At 47.4% G+C, this 14906-nt stretch overlaps 1 protein-coding gene across 1 annotated transcript in view; it reads left to right on the forward strand.

The window, feature by feature from the left end:
• The window catches only part of Wge (BAH domain and coiled-coil containing protein winged eye), a 195116-nt gene that overhangs the window by 167066 nt on the left and 13144 nt on the right, over positions 1-14906 (forward strand). The window contains 11 exon segments of the mRNA XM_077670330.1: positions 907-1683; positions 1686-2323; positions 3775-4040; positions 4362-4484; positions 5722-5811; positions 5896-6059; positions 7398-7568; positions 8095-8337; positions 9206-9362; positions 11166-11283; positions 12332-12407. Of these exon segments, the coding sequence (XP_077526456.1) occupies positions 907-1683; positions 1686-2323; positions 3775-4040; positions 4362-4484; positions 5722-5811; positions 5896-6059; positions 7398-7568; positions 8095-8337; positions 9206-9362; positions 11166-11283; positions 12332-12407 (2823 nt within the window).

Below are 14906 nucleotides of genomic sequence, written 5' to 3' on the forward strand. Positions count from 1 at the left end.
TTTTACAAAAAACATTGGTAACCGATGACCTGACATTTATGAAGTTTACAGCGTTTTCAGAAACCATGCTAAAATTATTGCTGTGGTATAGTTGCACTCGCTGGTCCTTCTAGAGACAAAGGGATAAAGGTTATTGAGTATTTCGTAGGTGGATAATGAAAAAATTGCCCGAAACAGAGTGCCATAACATGTTGCACAACTCTAAACTAACATCGCATAGACGAAAACTGACTTCATGTTTGTGCTCAGGATGTTAAAATAAACTAAATGTGTGAATCGGAAGCACATAGGTTAGAAATAACAAAAATGTCCTCAAGACCACTGTCATCCCTTGATAGGAGCGCAATGCACCAAGAACACTGGAAACGGAAGGAAAGGTCACATTACTGGTCCAGAGTGCCGTGTGGTTTGTCTTTTCTTTCTAGTTGTCCCATTCTTAACGCACTGCACTCCATCATGTCAGACCAAGTAACCCTTCAGATTGTTTGGGGCAGTCAGCTTGCCATCTGTGTGTGTTGTGGCAAACCCCGAGCAATGCAGGAACCTAATCTCGGAACACGGCAAGACACTGGATTGTTGCTGGAGCAAACTTGCCGTTAGCTGGCTTGAGCGAGCACAAGGTGTCTTTGTCTTCTTTGAATGTACCAAGAGAAGAAAGAAGAACCAAGGGGTGGTGTACCGCTGAGAGCACAGAGGGTGTTAAAGCACCAGACCTTGCGCATTTTGATTCACCAAAGTTTGGTTTGAGGAACATGAAGCAGAGTGTTCAGCGGTAGCCTTTTAAAGCTTCTCTCTTGCTCGAAATCAACACAAGCATGTGTGGTTACTTGATTCGAATGTTTGCAAAAAATCCTTGTAGGCTTGCTTGTTCAGGGCATAGTAACACCGTTGGGCGTCGTTTTTCAGGTCGACATGGACTGTCCAACCTCGTCGGACGACAACGAGCCGGATGAGCCGCCACCGCCGGTGGTCGCAATCGCCGCACAGACGACGGACTCGGCTAATCAAACGGACGACCTGCCACCACAGCAGATGAGCCAAACTCACGTGGAGGAAGTGGAAGAACAGCAGCCGGATCCGGAGCAAGCGTCCCGGACTCCGCTGTTCACGCCTCCGCAAGCCAAGGTCCACGAAGCGTCCGACAGCGAGATCGACGACTCCATCCCGGTGCTGCTCACGCAGACTTCAGGAGTCCAAGAGTTTATCGACCACCACGGACTGGACTTGTTGGTAGACAGCATCGAGGAGTTTGCGGCGAACCAGGAGGCCGCAGCGGAGAACATGCCGAGGCTCGAAAAGTCCGAGACATCACAGGAGTCCATCGACCAGGAGGCGGAAGTGCTGCCGGCGAAAGGAAGTCCACCCGCACTGACCGCGCAGTCGCCGTCGTCTCGTCCGGAAGAGTGGTTCACGCGCAGGAGCTTCAATCCCGGTCCATCGTCCAAAGTTACTCCGCAAAGTCCGCCATCTCCACCCCTGCTGGAAGCCAACCTTGACTCGCCGAACAGCTCGAAGATATCGCTGTTCGACTCGCTGAGGATCGTGACTGATTCGACGGATTCGTTCGACGACCGGGACGGGACGACGGAGAAGATGACTGTGTCTGTCCAACAGTCGACGTTTGTGCAATCTAGAATGACAACCTGTGATTCGGAGGCTGCCTTTGCGCAGTCGAACCTCTTTGAAGCGGCGCGCGGGCTGAAAACTCGGTGAAGAGTCCGTCAATGTCACCGCCTCACAAGTCCAATGTCGCGAACAGCTTCTCCGGTGAACACCAGAACTTTGGCTTTAAGCGCTCCTTACCAGCACCGAACACATCACAGCATGGTGGGTTCGCAGCCTCGAATGATCCCGGTGGAACGGAGAAGTCCGTGTTTTCGTGGCACGATGTGTCAAAGGAGTCCGTCGAATGTGGCAGCGGTGTTGACACTGGTTATGCTGGCTTAGCGCCGGATCTGGCTAGCACATCAGCTGCGAGCCCTCCCGCAGGTTTCAGGGAGGCCTTTGATGGGTCGTGCACAGATGGGTTGGGTCTCCTGTGCGCACTCGCCGAACAGCGGTTCTTGGAAGAGGCAAGGAAGTCGTCTGAGATCGCGGAAGCAGCAGCAGAAGAGCAGAAGGTGGCCTTGAGTCCGTTAAGTTCGCAACCCCCTTCGAAGCGGCCGTCTCTGGACGAAGGTCCGTCGCTCGAAGCCCCCAGCAAGCCATCGCCGTTGGGAATCATGGACCCGGTGGAATTGGAAATGCGCATTCAGCTTGCCGAACTCCAGCGCAAGTATCGCGAGAAGCAGCGGGAATTGGCAAAGCTGAAGCCTCGAAAAGAGTGAGTTGCTTGATGCATGGTTGCCGACCTGTAAAACTTTCATGCACTAAGCATGGCTGATGTGGCTACAGTGAACTGCAGGGCAACAGAAGTGTATCAGCTACAAAGACACATTGATCATCATGTTTTCAGCTGTTGGGTTGCAGTGGTGTCGAGCTTTCTTGGTACAGTTTTTGTAATACCTAAGGATTTAGTGAGAAACTAGAACGTGGTTTTGCAGTTCTGCTGTGACAGTACTCGGATGATAGTGGGAAGATACTGGTACGATACCGTGATGTCACAGTTCTACAATAGCTGTTGTTTGTAAAGTACTGTAGCTGCACTGTAGCATGTTTTTGAGGGAACTAGTTTCCGTTGTACCTTGTAGCTTGCTTTTTTCTTTTTTTTTTTTTTTGTCGCTAACTTTTTACAGAGCAAATGAGTGTGCCCTTACTGCTCTCATTAAAATTGTTTAAATACTCTATTTGGTGTAGTTGAGATGTGAAGCATTCGTTTCCAACTTAGAGGGGCAGTATGTACACCACCTTACTCCTTGGTGATGTCAGATCATACAGGTATAATAGAAGCTTACGAAAATGTTTCTTTTTTTCATGTCGTAACAATTTTCATGAAACTTGGACACTTTTGTTCCAACTCACTGGAAACTTTCGTGTACCATAAACTCGATACGGTTGTTTTCGAATACGCTACTGTAAAATTCCAAACAAGCGCCCCCCCCCCCCCCCCCCTTCAGATTCCCCCCTCCCTTCACCGCTAAATCCACTGCTAATTTCAAACTTTCGTGCCTTTCCGGGAAAGCCCCCCCACCCCTCCTCGCTAAACACACAGTGTCCACACCCCGATACCCACCGCACCCAGGCAACACTGGTGTGCCACGGCCTATAATCCAATCCAATCCAATCGGGGTTAGCAGCCTGATAGCCCGATCTCTACGGACATTTGTCCCGTACAGTACGGTACAGTAAGGTCCTTCAGTTGCTGCTGCATAAGCAACACACTGGATGACTAGAAGGAAGGCGACCTGCATGGTGGGCTGGCAGGGCACCAGGAGACCGGGGTGGACTTCAAGCGGAATTCTGCAAACTTTCATTCGGGACTGACTCAGAGGAGTCTTTTGTTGATGGTTTTGAGAGCGATGAATAACATGCTTTGGCAAAATGTTAAGCACACGCGCATTCCGTGTGTTTTTTTTTTTTCTTCTTCTTTGCGGGGGATCATTGTTGCCGCCATCTTGAATTTTGGTGTCATTCCGGAATAGCTCCCCCTCCCCACTTTGCCGATGATATCGGCTTTTCTACAGGGAACGCTTGCTCGGAATTTTACGTTAGGCTTTGCTACAAGAATCTGCTCCACTACCATTACAGTGCTGGTTGCAGTGTTGACTGAAGTGTCAACATGCTACGCACACGCACAAAAGAACTGCTAATCTTTCCCTTGTGCACTTCCTTCAGGAGCGAGTTGGACAAAAATGCGGCGTCGTCAAAGAAAACATCCTCGACGTCGCACCAGAAAAAACGGCGCCACTCGCTGATGGCGTCTCAACCGCCGCCGGCGTCCCAACAACCACTGTCAGCGTTCGATGCGTTGAGGCAAAGCGTCGGCACGAAAGAGACCACTGCGGAGAAGAAGGCTAGTGTGGAGGTTCCTAAGGAGCCGTTGAAGTCACCACGCCGGGAAAAGGCACCCCGGCAACCAGAAAAGGCAACCGTTTCTGGAGGTGAGAGACTGCTTCGATACGACTTCAAGACTTTCGTTTTCCTTTGGGCGAAAGGACATTTTCTTTGTCCAGAGAGAAAGGCGAAAGAAATGGCAGCCTTGAGAAATGATCCCCGAGAAGTTGCTTGGTCTATATATGCCTATACTAACATTTCTTTTTTTTTTTTTTTTTTTCCCCGCACTACGGAGGTATTTCTTTTGCTACTGTAGTTTACGAGGTCTTACATATTATGGGCTCACTATTCTGTGCTAGGCAATGCTAAACAAATGCCTAGGAAACTTTCTTGCCTGAAACTTATCCGTGATGAATGTGGTTTTCAAGGAGCGGCGACAAATAATGTCGAAAACAAGAGGCCCCAGCCGAGTGTCCCGGTTCTGACGATCAAGATCGGCTCGGAGCCGTACCATGCCGTTACGGAATCCGAACACAGAGCAAGGGCGTCAGGTACAGCAGTGTCCTTTGTTTGGAGGGGGGAGGGGGGTTGCAAACTAACTTATCTGATTGTGTGCTAACATGGTAGTTCGAGATGGCGTGTAGTACTGTGCGTTAGAATTAGCGTACAGCTCCTGGGGGAGAAAAATAACACAAAACGTAACTTTATGTGGCATAGCTATTGCTTTTGTTCTGTGCTTGGGTCAAGCTTCTGCAAGGTTTTTTAAAGGGGGACACTGGCCTAAAACAATTTCTTTTCATTTTGAAGTAAACTTTGTGAAGCACGCCAGTCTTGCTGCTTTTTTTCCCCACTGATTTCAAATGTGGCATTATTTTTTCAGTTGGTCAATTAGTTCCCAAGATAATTAGAGGTAATTGGCCATTTTGGGAAGAACAATAGACAAGACAGTGTTGGTCATAGCACTGTAATCTTTGTATTTTCTAATACTACGAACACTGATAAATGCAATAAGAGAATCAGTTTCTTGGTGCACCGCTTGGAACTACCTAGTTTTACAGCTCATTAAACAACTTTTGTGTTTATAATGGGCATTCGAAATGGTCCCCTGCCATTGGTGCCACCAAAGTTTGATGAGCTGTAAAATTAGTTCCAAGCGATGCATCAAAAAACTGCTTCGATTATTGCATTCTTCAGGGTTCACAGTATTGGAAAATGCAACGATTACAGTGCTATGGCCAACACTGTCTTTTCTGTTGTTTGACCAAAAATGGCTAATTATCTCTAATTATCTTGGGAGCTAATTGACCAACCGAAAAAATAATGGCACATTTGAAATCAGTGGGAAAAAAAAGCACCAAGACTGGCAAGTTTCAAAGAGTTTACTTTAAAATTAAAGGATGTTGTTTTAAGGCCAGTGTCCCCCATAACTGTGGCTTGAGGGAGGGGTGTAAAATTAAATAATGACAAGAATGAGAAACTAGGAAGTTGACTGCGTGAAACAGAAACAAGTGTATAGGGGGAAGCGTTGTGGTAATCACAGTAATTTAGAATGAGGGCACCGATGAAGTGGCAAGCCAAGAATCGCGCCTTTGTCGCAGTACAAATAGGTGACTGCTCTGTCAGTTGCTTCGAGTGAGTCATTGCTGAAAGTGTGAATGGCGTCAACATGCTTCGACAACATTGCGAACATTCGATACGTAAAAGTTATAGCGTTCAAAGTAAACATATCGCAGACTCTTGTATCCTGCCGGTAACGTATTACACCCCCCCCCCCCCTTTGTTTTGTAGAAGCGAAGTCAAAAGATGCGAGCGGCTCCCTTTCAAAGCGGCGACGGAAATCATGCCCTGAACCGAGTCAGCCTTCCCAACCTTCTTACGGTATGAACAGCTTGAAATATCTTCCAGATGAAGGCATCCGTGAGTCGAACGCGCTGGCTGAGTCTCCTTTGTTTGCCTTTATAGCCGTGTGCTCTTCGAAGCATCCCAATGTGACAAAGTCCAAGGAGAAAACGGAGAAGTTGGAGAAGTTGGAGAAGTCGGAGAAGTCGGAGAAGTCGGCCAAGTCATCGACCGAGAATCTGCAGCAAACGAAGAAGTCGGCTCAAAAAGCGAGCTCAAAGAACAAGGTTGGCACCGCTGGGTTGGAAGTTGCGATTGTTGGTGGTTGGCTGTGCTGGTTACTTTTCATGAAATGTTGCACATGTTTAGTACACGCCGTATTGTTTCAGGTGCGGAGTACCTTGGGACCGCACAATGTCCGTCTGCGCCCGTGCGCATAGCGTTTACAATCGCAAAAAATCACACAGGCACCGGCAGGATTCGAGCCTGCGTCTGGTAGAGAGTTAGTGTCAGTCGTCTGACCTATTGGGCTACGACCGTGAGTTAGTACCCGAGAGTCAAACGGCTGACTCCCTCGCCTGTAACAGTGCAGAGTACCTTAGGACTTCCCATTGTCCATTCGCGTCCATCCGTACGCACGCCACCTTCAAGCGAAAATCAAGCGAAATTCGATTTGAGCCGTGAGATGCCGTTTCATTTGGGGATTAATCAAGGTGCAACTCACGGCTCAAATCGAATGACGGTCGGGGCGCAAATCGGGTGTCACTCGGGGCGCAACTTGGATGTCATTTCAAGTCCCCGTACTTGGAATTTTTTACACTTTTTTGCTTGCAAATCTGTGGTATCCTTTGAGCTTCTAACAGTTTCCCGTGTTAGACTGTTCCACGAAATAAAGCGTCATCTGCTGTAGTTTTCCTAAATGCTGACAGAACTTTTGCTCTCATCTTTTAACGCACTGGTTTATTTCTCAGGAGTTACGTTGACGGTTCAGTGGGGTTGCTTTTAGGTATACTAAAAAGTGGTTTTACTACTTTAGCTTGAGTTGGACACTTACTGGCAGTTTTCAGTTTTGGGCGCCACTGAAAATGTAACATATTCGTACGCAGGGACGCTCAAAATTGAATGCTAGTAGAAACAACTTTTGTCACAACCCCAGCAACACCTTGCAGTGTCTCTTATACAGTTCTGGTTGCTACTACTACTACTAAGTGATTCGAGTGAAAAGGGAAGGAAGTTCACTGGGGATATTATTGAGCCCATCTGGGGGCTCACCTGCATACAACCCAGTGTGGGGGGGAGGGGGAGGAGGGGGATGAAAGATTAGAGAGGAGAAAGAGGGTGGTAAAAGAGATACGTAAGCTAGAAAAGGAGAGAGTGGGGCCTCTACGCTAAACTAAGCGAAGCAGCAGCAGCAGCAATGGCTCGGACAGCAGTCTGCCATCTAAAGGCGCTTGGTGAGTCCGGCGGCCTCAAGGTAAAGCAGGAGTTGTAGGAACACGTCCCTGTAGCGATGACTTCTTGTGAGAACAAGTTTCGACAAATCGGCACAGCCCATGTGTGGTTCCGACTCTGCCTGGAATGCAAACGTTTTCTCCACCGCAATCCTTCCATTGTTCATCGGGCAGGAATCCAATTCCGGTTCGAAGCCGGAGGACGACATCTGGTGCGTGCGTCGTAGCGAGCGCATCTTCCTGCTGGACGCTGGGGTGGTCAAGTCCTCGACTCTGTCCAGCACGCCCGAACGCCAGGACCCCGCCAGCAGCGGTTCGTCGTCACAGCGGGGGAAAACAGAAAAGGTAGGGGCAACAACCCCTCACTTTCCCGTGGACAAAAAAAAAAGTGATAGCTGTCATGGCATAGATTGAAAAACAGCATCATAGATTAGAAAAACAAAACAAAAACAACTAGGGTTGGAAAGTAGCCCAGCTGGATTTAAGTGTAAGATCTGAAGTCTGTCATGCTGGTAATGGATTGGATATCAAGGGCTGGGACGGAGCTTGAAGACTGCAGAAGAGGTCTGTGTGGATGGTTTGTATGTGGAAATTTGGGGCCAAGATTTGACTTGCTTGGGAATGAGTCTAAAAAGATGAGTAAGAAAGTGAGCGAGTGAGACGAAATTTGGCATCGCAGAATGGACTCGGGCACTGCAGGACGGGCACAGGTGGAGAGGCAGTGGACTTTGATAGATAGGTTGGTGATGATGGTAATGAAAGTGGACATCGGACAGCTGATGGTGACAAGGATGTTGGTGATGGTTTACCGAGTGTGCCACCATCTCACAGATGTGCTCTAGCCGTCTTCCCCTTGCGTGTGCCGTTCCAGACCACATCCCCGGCGCCTCCTCCTCCTCCCAAACCCCAGCCACCACAACCACAACCACCACCACCACCACCATCCCACCACACTCCTGGCAAGAGTGTTGTAAATGGCAGCAGCAGCAGCGGCCCAAACACTGCCACCTCCTCCCCCCCTCTTCCTCCCCCTCAAGAGAGCGTGGAGCCAGCACTCACGCCAAGGGCCGACCCTGCTCCCACCGCTGCTCCCTCCTCCTCTCCAGCCCCTGTGGTTAGTTGCAATGCCGTGATCGATGTGCTCCCCCCCTTCACCCACCCCTTGCCCCCCACCACCACCACCATCACCCCCTGCCCACATCTATGCTTTGCTCTTTAGGTGTCAACATCTGCTGTTGGGAGAAAGCGTTGGTAGACTTGCCTGATTTGGCTCCCTAAAAATATTTGCATTGCAATGTTTGCATTGTGTGTTGCAGATGTTTGCATTGTACAAGGTTGATTGCATGTCAAAGATAGAGGTGCTAATTACCATGCTCTCTGAGAACAGAATTCTGTTTCTGTTCAAAATGAATTGAGATATCACTGAAACATAAAAATAAAAGAAACTCTCAGTGTATAAATAGCTCCCAGTTGAAAATAATATTTTTTCTAGCTGGATTATTGAACCAGAAATTTCTTCGAGCTAGGAATAGGCAGAATTTCTAGCTAGGAATTCAGTTTCTAGCTCATTTCTCGCTGGATAGAAATTTTTTTCCAGCGGGCAGCTATTACTTTCAGCTAGCATTTGTCAGTCCAGCTGGAAGAAAGAAAAAAAACCTGCAAGCTGGAAATAATCGTCTCTAGCTAGAATAGGAATTTTTCTAGTTAAAAGCTGTCGATTCCAGCTAGAATCTATAAATCTCGTCAGACATGAAGCTGGAAATTGATTTCTTGCTAGAAATACTCCTTCCGCGTCTGTTTCAAACACTTTTTTAACACTTTCGAGCCAGTTGTCTATCGAGTGGCACATTGACCATCTATTGAGTGCACTTTGAACTAAGTGTTCAACTGTCAACCCATAGTTGCCATGTAGCATAGTCATTACTCAGGGGACCTGTCCCACGACATCGATGTAAGCTGGTCTCTGGGTGTTTTTCTTCCAGCGTCGGGTGGCCAGGCGAGGGCTGGTATCGGTGCTCCGCAAGTGCACCCGGACAGTCGGTCCGACACCCAACGACACCGACTCTGACGGCCAAGGCAGCGACTCCACCGAGAACGTGCCCCTGAGTCGGCTCTCAGCGGCCTCTAAAAACTGCTCTGGTGAGGGTGCCTTCAAGCTACATCACAGGGTTGGCTAAAGGTTGGGGCCGGCCAGAACTGTAGCCAAGTTGGTAGAAACATCATCTGTGGCCACGATTTCCTCGTTCAGTTGCCAGTGATTTTACCAGGCGAGCTTTTATCCAACCTTGTAAACTTCCCTGTGTCTAAACGCTGGATGGCATGCGTAGCGAGACACCCCGCAACAGCAGCGACACGAAAGGTGCAAGCAGCCGCACGACAGACAGACAGACGTCTTCCCTTATGTTGTACCTTTTGGGTCGCCTAATTCCCCAGGATCACTTTCTTCTATCAAAATCTTCAACATTTTGAAGCCAAGTGAAGTCAACATTCTTCATCGGTAATCTAGTGGCTGAATGGCACAAAAGCCAACATTTCTTTTTTTAAAGGGTCCATGCAAACAAAATAAGCAGACGGCACAGAAAATTCCCCCGCATTTCCCCGAGGGGGAGAATGTGAAAGTGCGAATGCACGGTTGTCGGCCCGCTTGCGGCGCTTGCGCTCGGCCCCCGCAGCCCACCGCCTCGCCGCCTTCTCTTCCATCAGGTTTGTAGTATCACGTGTACACCACGCAGTTATCAAGCCGCTATAACGCCGCTGAGTCGCCAACGCACGCCGCTGACGACGTAGTTTGAATGCGTTAAAGATATAAGGCGCGTCACTAACACTGATATCACCGTCGCGTCCGTGGCTTGGTCGGTAGAGCGTCGCGCTGCGGCCGCAAAGTCCTCGGATCGAAACCTGGCGCCGGATGCTGTTTCTTTTTTAAATATAGAGGAGCACTGCGGACGCCGCCGCCGCCGGCGGTGGATGGTTTGGGGTCGCTTATAAAGTGCATTCGCACTTAATACAAGTTTGTTTTATTCGAAAGATTTTGTGCTTTATAGCACCCGCAACGCTTGTCTGGAAGCAAACGAGGCTTTATTCTCTGAGAATTTAATCAATTTAAGTTAAAACTTTTAATCAATTAGAAATTTAGAAATTAATTAATTTAAGATTCTACCGCCAAATCAGGTGTTTTCACGACATCTGCAATGACATCACAAGAACAGGTCTTCAAGGTAAACTTGGTGTGCTGCGGAGCCTTGTTTACTGTTAGTCAACCTAGATGGCGCCACCATACCGCAGCGGACCATTTTCTGTCTTTGTTTTGTTGTTTTGTTTTTTACTGTATTTGTACCTGGCTTGTTTTTGTTAAAATAGAAAATAATCGTTTAGTGAAACATGGTGTTCGCTCGACAAATACAGTCACGTAAGACATCGTTGCTTGCGTCAATCGGCCAGTGTCGTCTGAAACAACCCCAAAGCCCCGCAGTCCTGCGCAGCTGAACCAATCATAGTGCGCGCAGTACCAACAGCAGTACGCATCGGTACTTCTATGTTTACCTGTGCTTTCGCAACTTCCACTGTCGGTCCCACCATTCTTACTGATATAAGAAAGTACCCTAAATTTAAGTGCAAATATCTCGTTCAGCAAGCTTATAAGGTCAGCCTAGTTTGCTTTTGCCAGCCTCCTCCAATCACAGAGCTGGCACATATGACATCATAGGTTCTGTTGCGGGAATTGAGCTGGTGGGTCGCATGGCCGTTCCCTTTTTTCCTAATTGTAAAACTTATTCGATCTGAGTTTGTGTTAAAATTAGTGTCAGTATGGTTCTAACGAGGCAATCTCTCGAATGATGAAACAAACTTGTGTTTTGTCTGCGTGGCCCCTTTGAGGACATTGTAGTATTTAGCGCCAAAAAGAAACGTTTTAAGGGCAGAGGGACGCGTCTCTTTCTGCAGACCTACCCCAGCAGTGCTACCTGCTACCCGAAGACCTTCACGATCTGACCCGAGTGGTGATGCTGGAAGACGGACTCTTCTACACGGGCTACATCAATGAAATCCAGGCTCCGGATGTGTGAGTTCCAGTCCTCTGCATTAACTGGCCCTCGCAGTCTGTACTGCCAGTGTCTGCTGAACACTGCGTCTTTTTGAACACTTGCTCGTGAAACCCACGTCTTTCTTGCACACATCAGTCGTGCAACCTTTCCTCAAAACTTTTTTAAAGCGAAGGCTTTGGCGTCCTGTCAAAAAACTAATGACTTTCCCCATAGACCGGTTAACCGGCCGAAAAGCTCTGATAAGGTCTCTGGACACACCGCGCATGCATGAAGTTGGCCTTGCATTTAGTGTCAAAACGGCTACTTAAAAATTGCAAAAAAAAAAAAAGAACGCTTCTAGACAAGACAATACGCGTGTCGATCATGAAGGAGGAGTAAAACCACGTATCGGTATACATTTAGATTGTTCGTAGAGGCATTTACTTAGTGTGCGAAAAATCGTCGCATGGGTTCATTCTTCATTTGCGATTGTGGCCTTGGAAGGTCTGTCGATCGGTTGAACGGCGCTCTCAACGAAGGTTGAACGCACTTTTAGCGAAGGTTTTCATGCACTTTTGACGTAGCTTTGATGTGAGAAAGCTTTCGTGCTTCTCTCAACTTTCTTTAGAAACGGATGGTAAATTTTTTTTCAGCTTGCCGCCATACCCGACAAAATAAAACTCGCAAACATGATTACCGTCTAAAACCGTCAACTAATCCCGATGGCAAAATGCGAGCAAAAACATTAGGAGAATTGTAACAGAGCATAAAACCCTGTCTATATTTCCCCTATTTTGCCAAGTCGAGAGTCCTGCATTACGATGGAGGTAAAATTCAAAACTGTGGAAAATTTATTACGTCAGAAGTTGTGTTTGATTGAGGTTTGGTATATCTACATTCGGCCGTATATATTTGGAATAGACAATGCTGGTTTGGGAGTGTTGGGGTGAATTGTATAATAACTGTCGTGTTTAGTTGCACATGCCAGCTGTAAAAGGTTTGATTGGTTTATGTATGTCCTAAGATGCATACACAGATCAGGTTTAATCCTGAAATTGCTTTATTTTTTTCTTTTCCCCACAACAGTTACGGCATCACACTGGATGGCGAAAGGGGAAACCGTCCGCACATATTCTCGCGCGAAGAAATTCTCAAAGAAGCAGTGAGTCCTCTAGCTTTCAATTGTTGTTGTTTTTTTCTTTTGTAGCACTTTCTGCACATTTGCTTTAAATCAAGCCCTCAATAACGGTCGGAATTTGTAAAGAGATGCCTTAGCTATGAAATTATACTCCATTTCATACATCAAGTGCAACGCTGTGAAGGCTACACAAGTAGTCCGCAAAGAAAGGAGGTGTATCGCTCCGCGCTGTTTTGTAGCCGAGTGGTCTAACGCGTCGCTCTGGAGAAAAGACGCTGAATTTTCAAGTACATGGGTTCGAAACCGCGTTCCGACGTTTCTTTTTTCTTTTGTCACATCTTCTGCGAGTTCGATTCTAAATCTTATATCGTTCCCAGTAACTTAAACACTACGCGCATGTGGAAATGAACTGCACGTATGGGTTCTGGATGCATACCGATGTTTGACCAGCAATTGCTATTTTGTCGCGATTCTATACCATTGTCAGCTACCTCGTGGATTCCAGCGAGAACTTTGTGTAAGAAAAACACGTTAATTCATTAATAATTTAGCACAGCTGCTCTAACCAGGGTGAATTACGAACAAGTGTTCACTTTCAGCTTTCGTTTTTGCCGTTGCCCTGACGATCCACTTCTTTATGGGCCTCTCTTAACACACTCAGCATGTTATTGAATATACCGGGCCGCCAGCAGAGCAACGGGTTCAGTTTTTACCGAAACAGTTTGGAACCGGCTTTGGCACTGCACTCTGGAGTAGCCCGAAGCTCTTGGTGCGAATAACATATGATTTGCTATTCATGGGAAGGGACAGAAAGCAGATTTCTGTACCTTAGAATACTGATTTATGGCACAGAAACGCACATATATATATTTTAAATTTCTTATTCGCCCCTTTCCAGTCCGAATATATGCAACATTTTTTGTGAATTCTTGTGCGTGATTTATTTATTTCTTCACTGCAATATTTCACCCCGGAAGCAAGAGTTATATCTTCGTTTGTGATTGGAGAAAGAGCTCTTTTATCTAGGCCCTTGTTCGCAAGACAATCATGGATAGGTCAATTGTTTTTACATACGGAACCCTGATATGGCCCGTTTTTCTGAGTCAAGGAAATTTCTATGGTATAGGTTAATGCTGTGACAAATAACAGTACTAGCTCATGAGTTGGAGATTTGTTGCCATACATAAATGCATACAGGGGCAATACGGATTGTGTGTCATACACAAATATTGCAAGAGGAGGCTGACTTTCGCGGTTTAAAAACCAAACTTTATTTATAGAAGAGCACCTCTGGTCGATTTCCTGGTGGGTTCCGACTTCTTACTTTCCTTCCTTTCCCCCACCCCGTTTTTGCAGAGGTATACAGAGTATACAGAGTATACAGAGTATACAGAGTATACAGAGTATACAGAGGTATACAGAGTATACAGAGGTATACTGCTCCAGCTGTATACACTTCACGACCGAACAGGACAGCACTACAATGTAATGTCTCTCATAGCACGGGTCACTTGGTGACGTTAAACTCCACAAACAAAACCACACGACGAGGTAACACAGTTTGCTTTGTCGCGGTAACAAAGCCTTTTCGGGGAATCGGCGCAGCATGAAGAAGCGCGAGCAGGCTGGATAGAAAGGTGTCCACGCTCCAGCTCTGCCAGTTGACCCTCGTGAACAAAGCCGCCACTACTGACAGGACTCACATTGCTGGGAAGTTCATCAACGATTACCCCTGCCCTGCCTTCGGAATTCCTTTATCGCCCGCAGGTGCCTGCGGCGCCAGACAATGATGCCAAGATTCCGTATTCTCCTATCATAGGTGAAGCCCATGTCCTTCATTACCTCCACAAGGTGGTTTTCGTGAAGTTCGGCAAGTCGTCGTCTTCGTGGACAGCCTTTTGCACACTGTCCAGTGTCGGAATCTCCCTCTTGGCGTACATGCTCTTCACATTCAGACGGATGGCATGGACTGTGAAGCTGTCATGCTTGACGGTCCCGTGCTTGATATCGTCACGCCGCGAGGTCTTTTCTTTGGAGACCAAATTCCCGCGCAGACACTCCGCCTTCAATTTCGCCACGGTACGGTGAGATACTTCGGTGTCCTCGCTCACAACACTCAGTACTTCCTGCACAGATTTCACCGGGAAACGCACCCTGGTACGGGCGCACACATTTGCAATTACTTGCTTGGCGTTCTTTGACAACTTTGATGCGCAAAATACGTACAGGAGGCGTGGTCGAAGCCCGAGAGCTGGACGCCATTTTTTCAACGCTGCCTCAAAGAGTAAACAAAAAACGGCGTTCAAGGTTGCGCGGAGAGCGAAAACCTGATACAAAAGCGACAAACATAAAATACAAACTCGCATATTTCGATCGTTTGCCCGGCAACACGGGCGTTTTTTGTCAAGCTGATGATAAATATTTATGCTTTAAGGTTGCCGGCGAAGCATTTATTGTATCTGGCGCACCGCAACCAACCCACTACTTTTGGTCGCGGAAGCACACAGCGCAAACAGGAGCGCT

The sequence above is a fragment of the Haemaphysalis longicornis genome, unplaced genomic scaffold, assembly GCF_048455015.1.
Source record: "Haemaphysalis longicornis isolate Haplotype H1 unplaced genomic scaffold, Haemaphysalis longicornis Haplotype H1 scaffold_5, whole genome shotgun sequence".
In the NCBI taxonomy this organism is placed as follows: Eukaryota; Metazoa; Arthropoda; class Arachnida; order Ixodida; family Ixodidae; genus Haemaphysalis; species Haemaphysalis longicornis.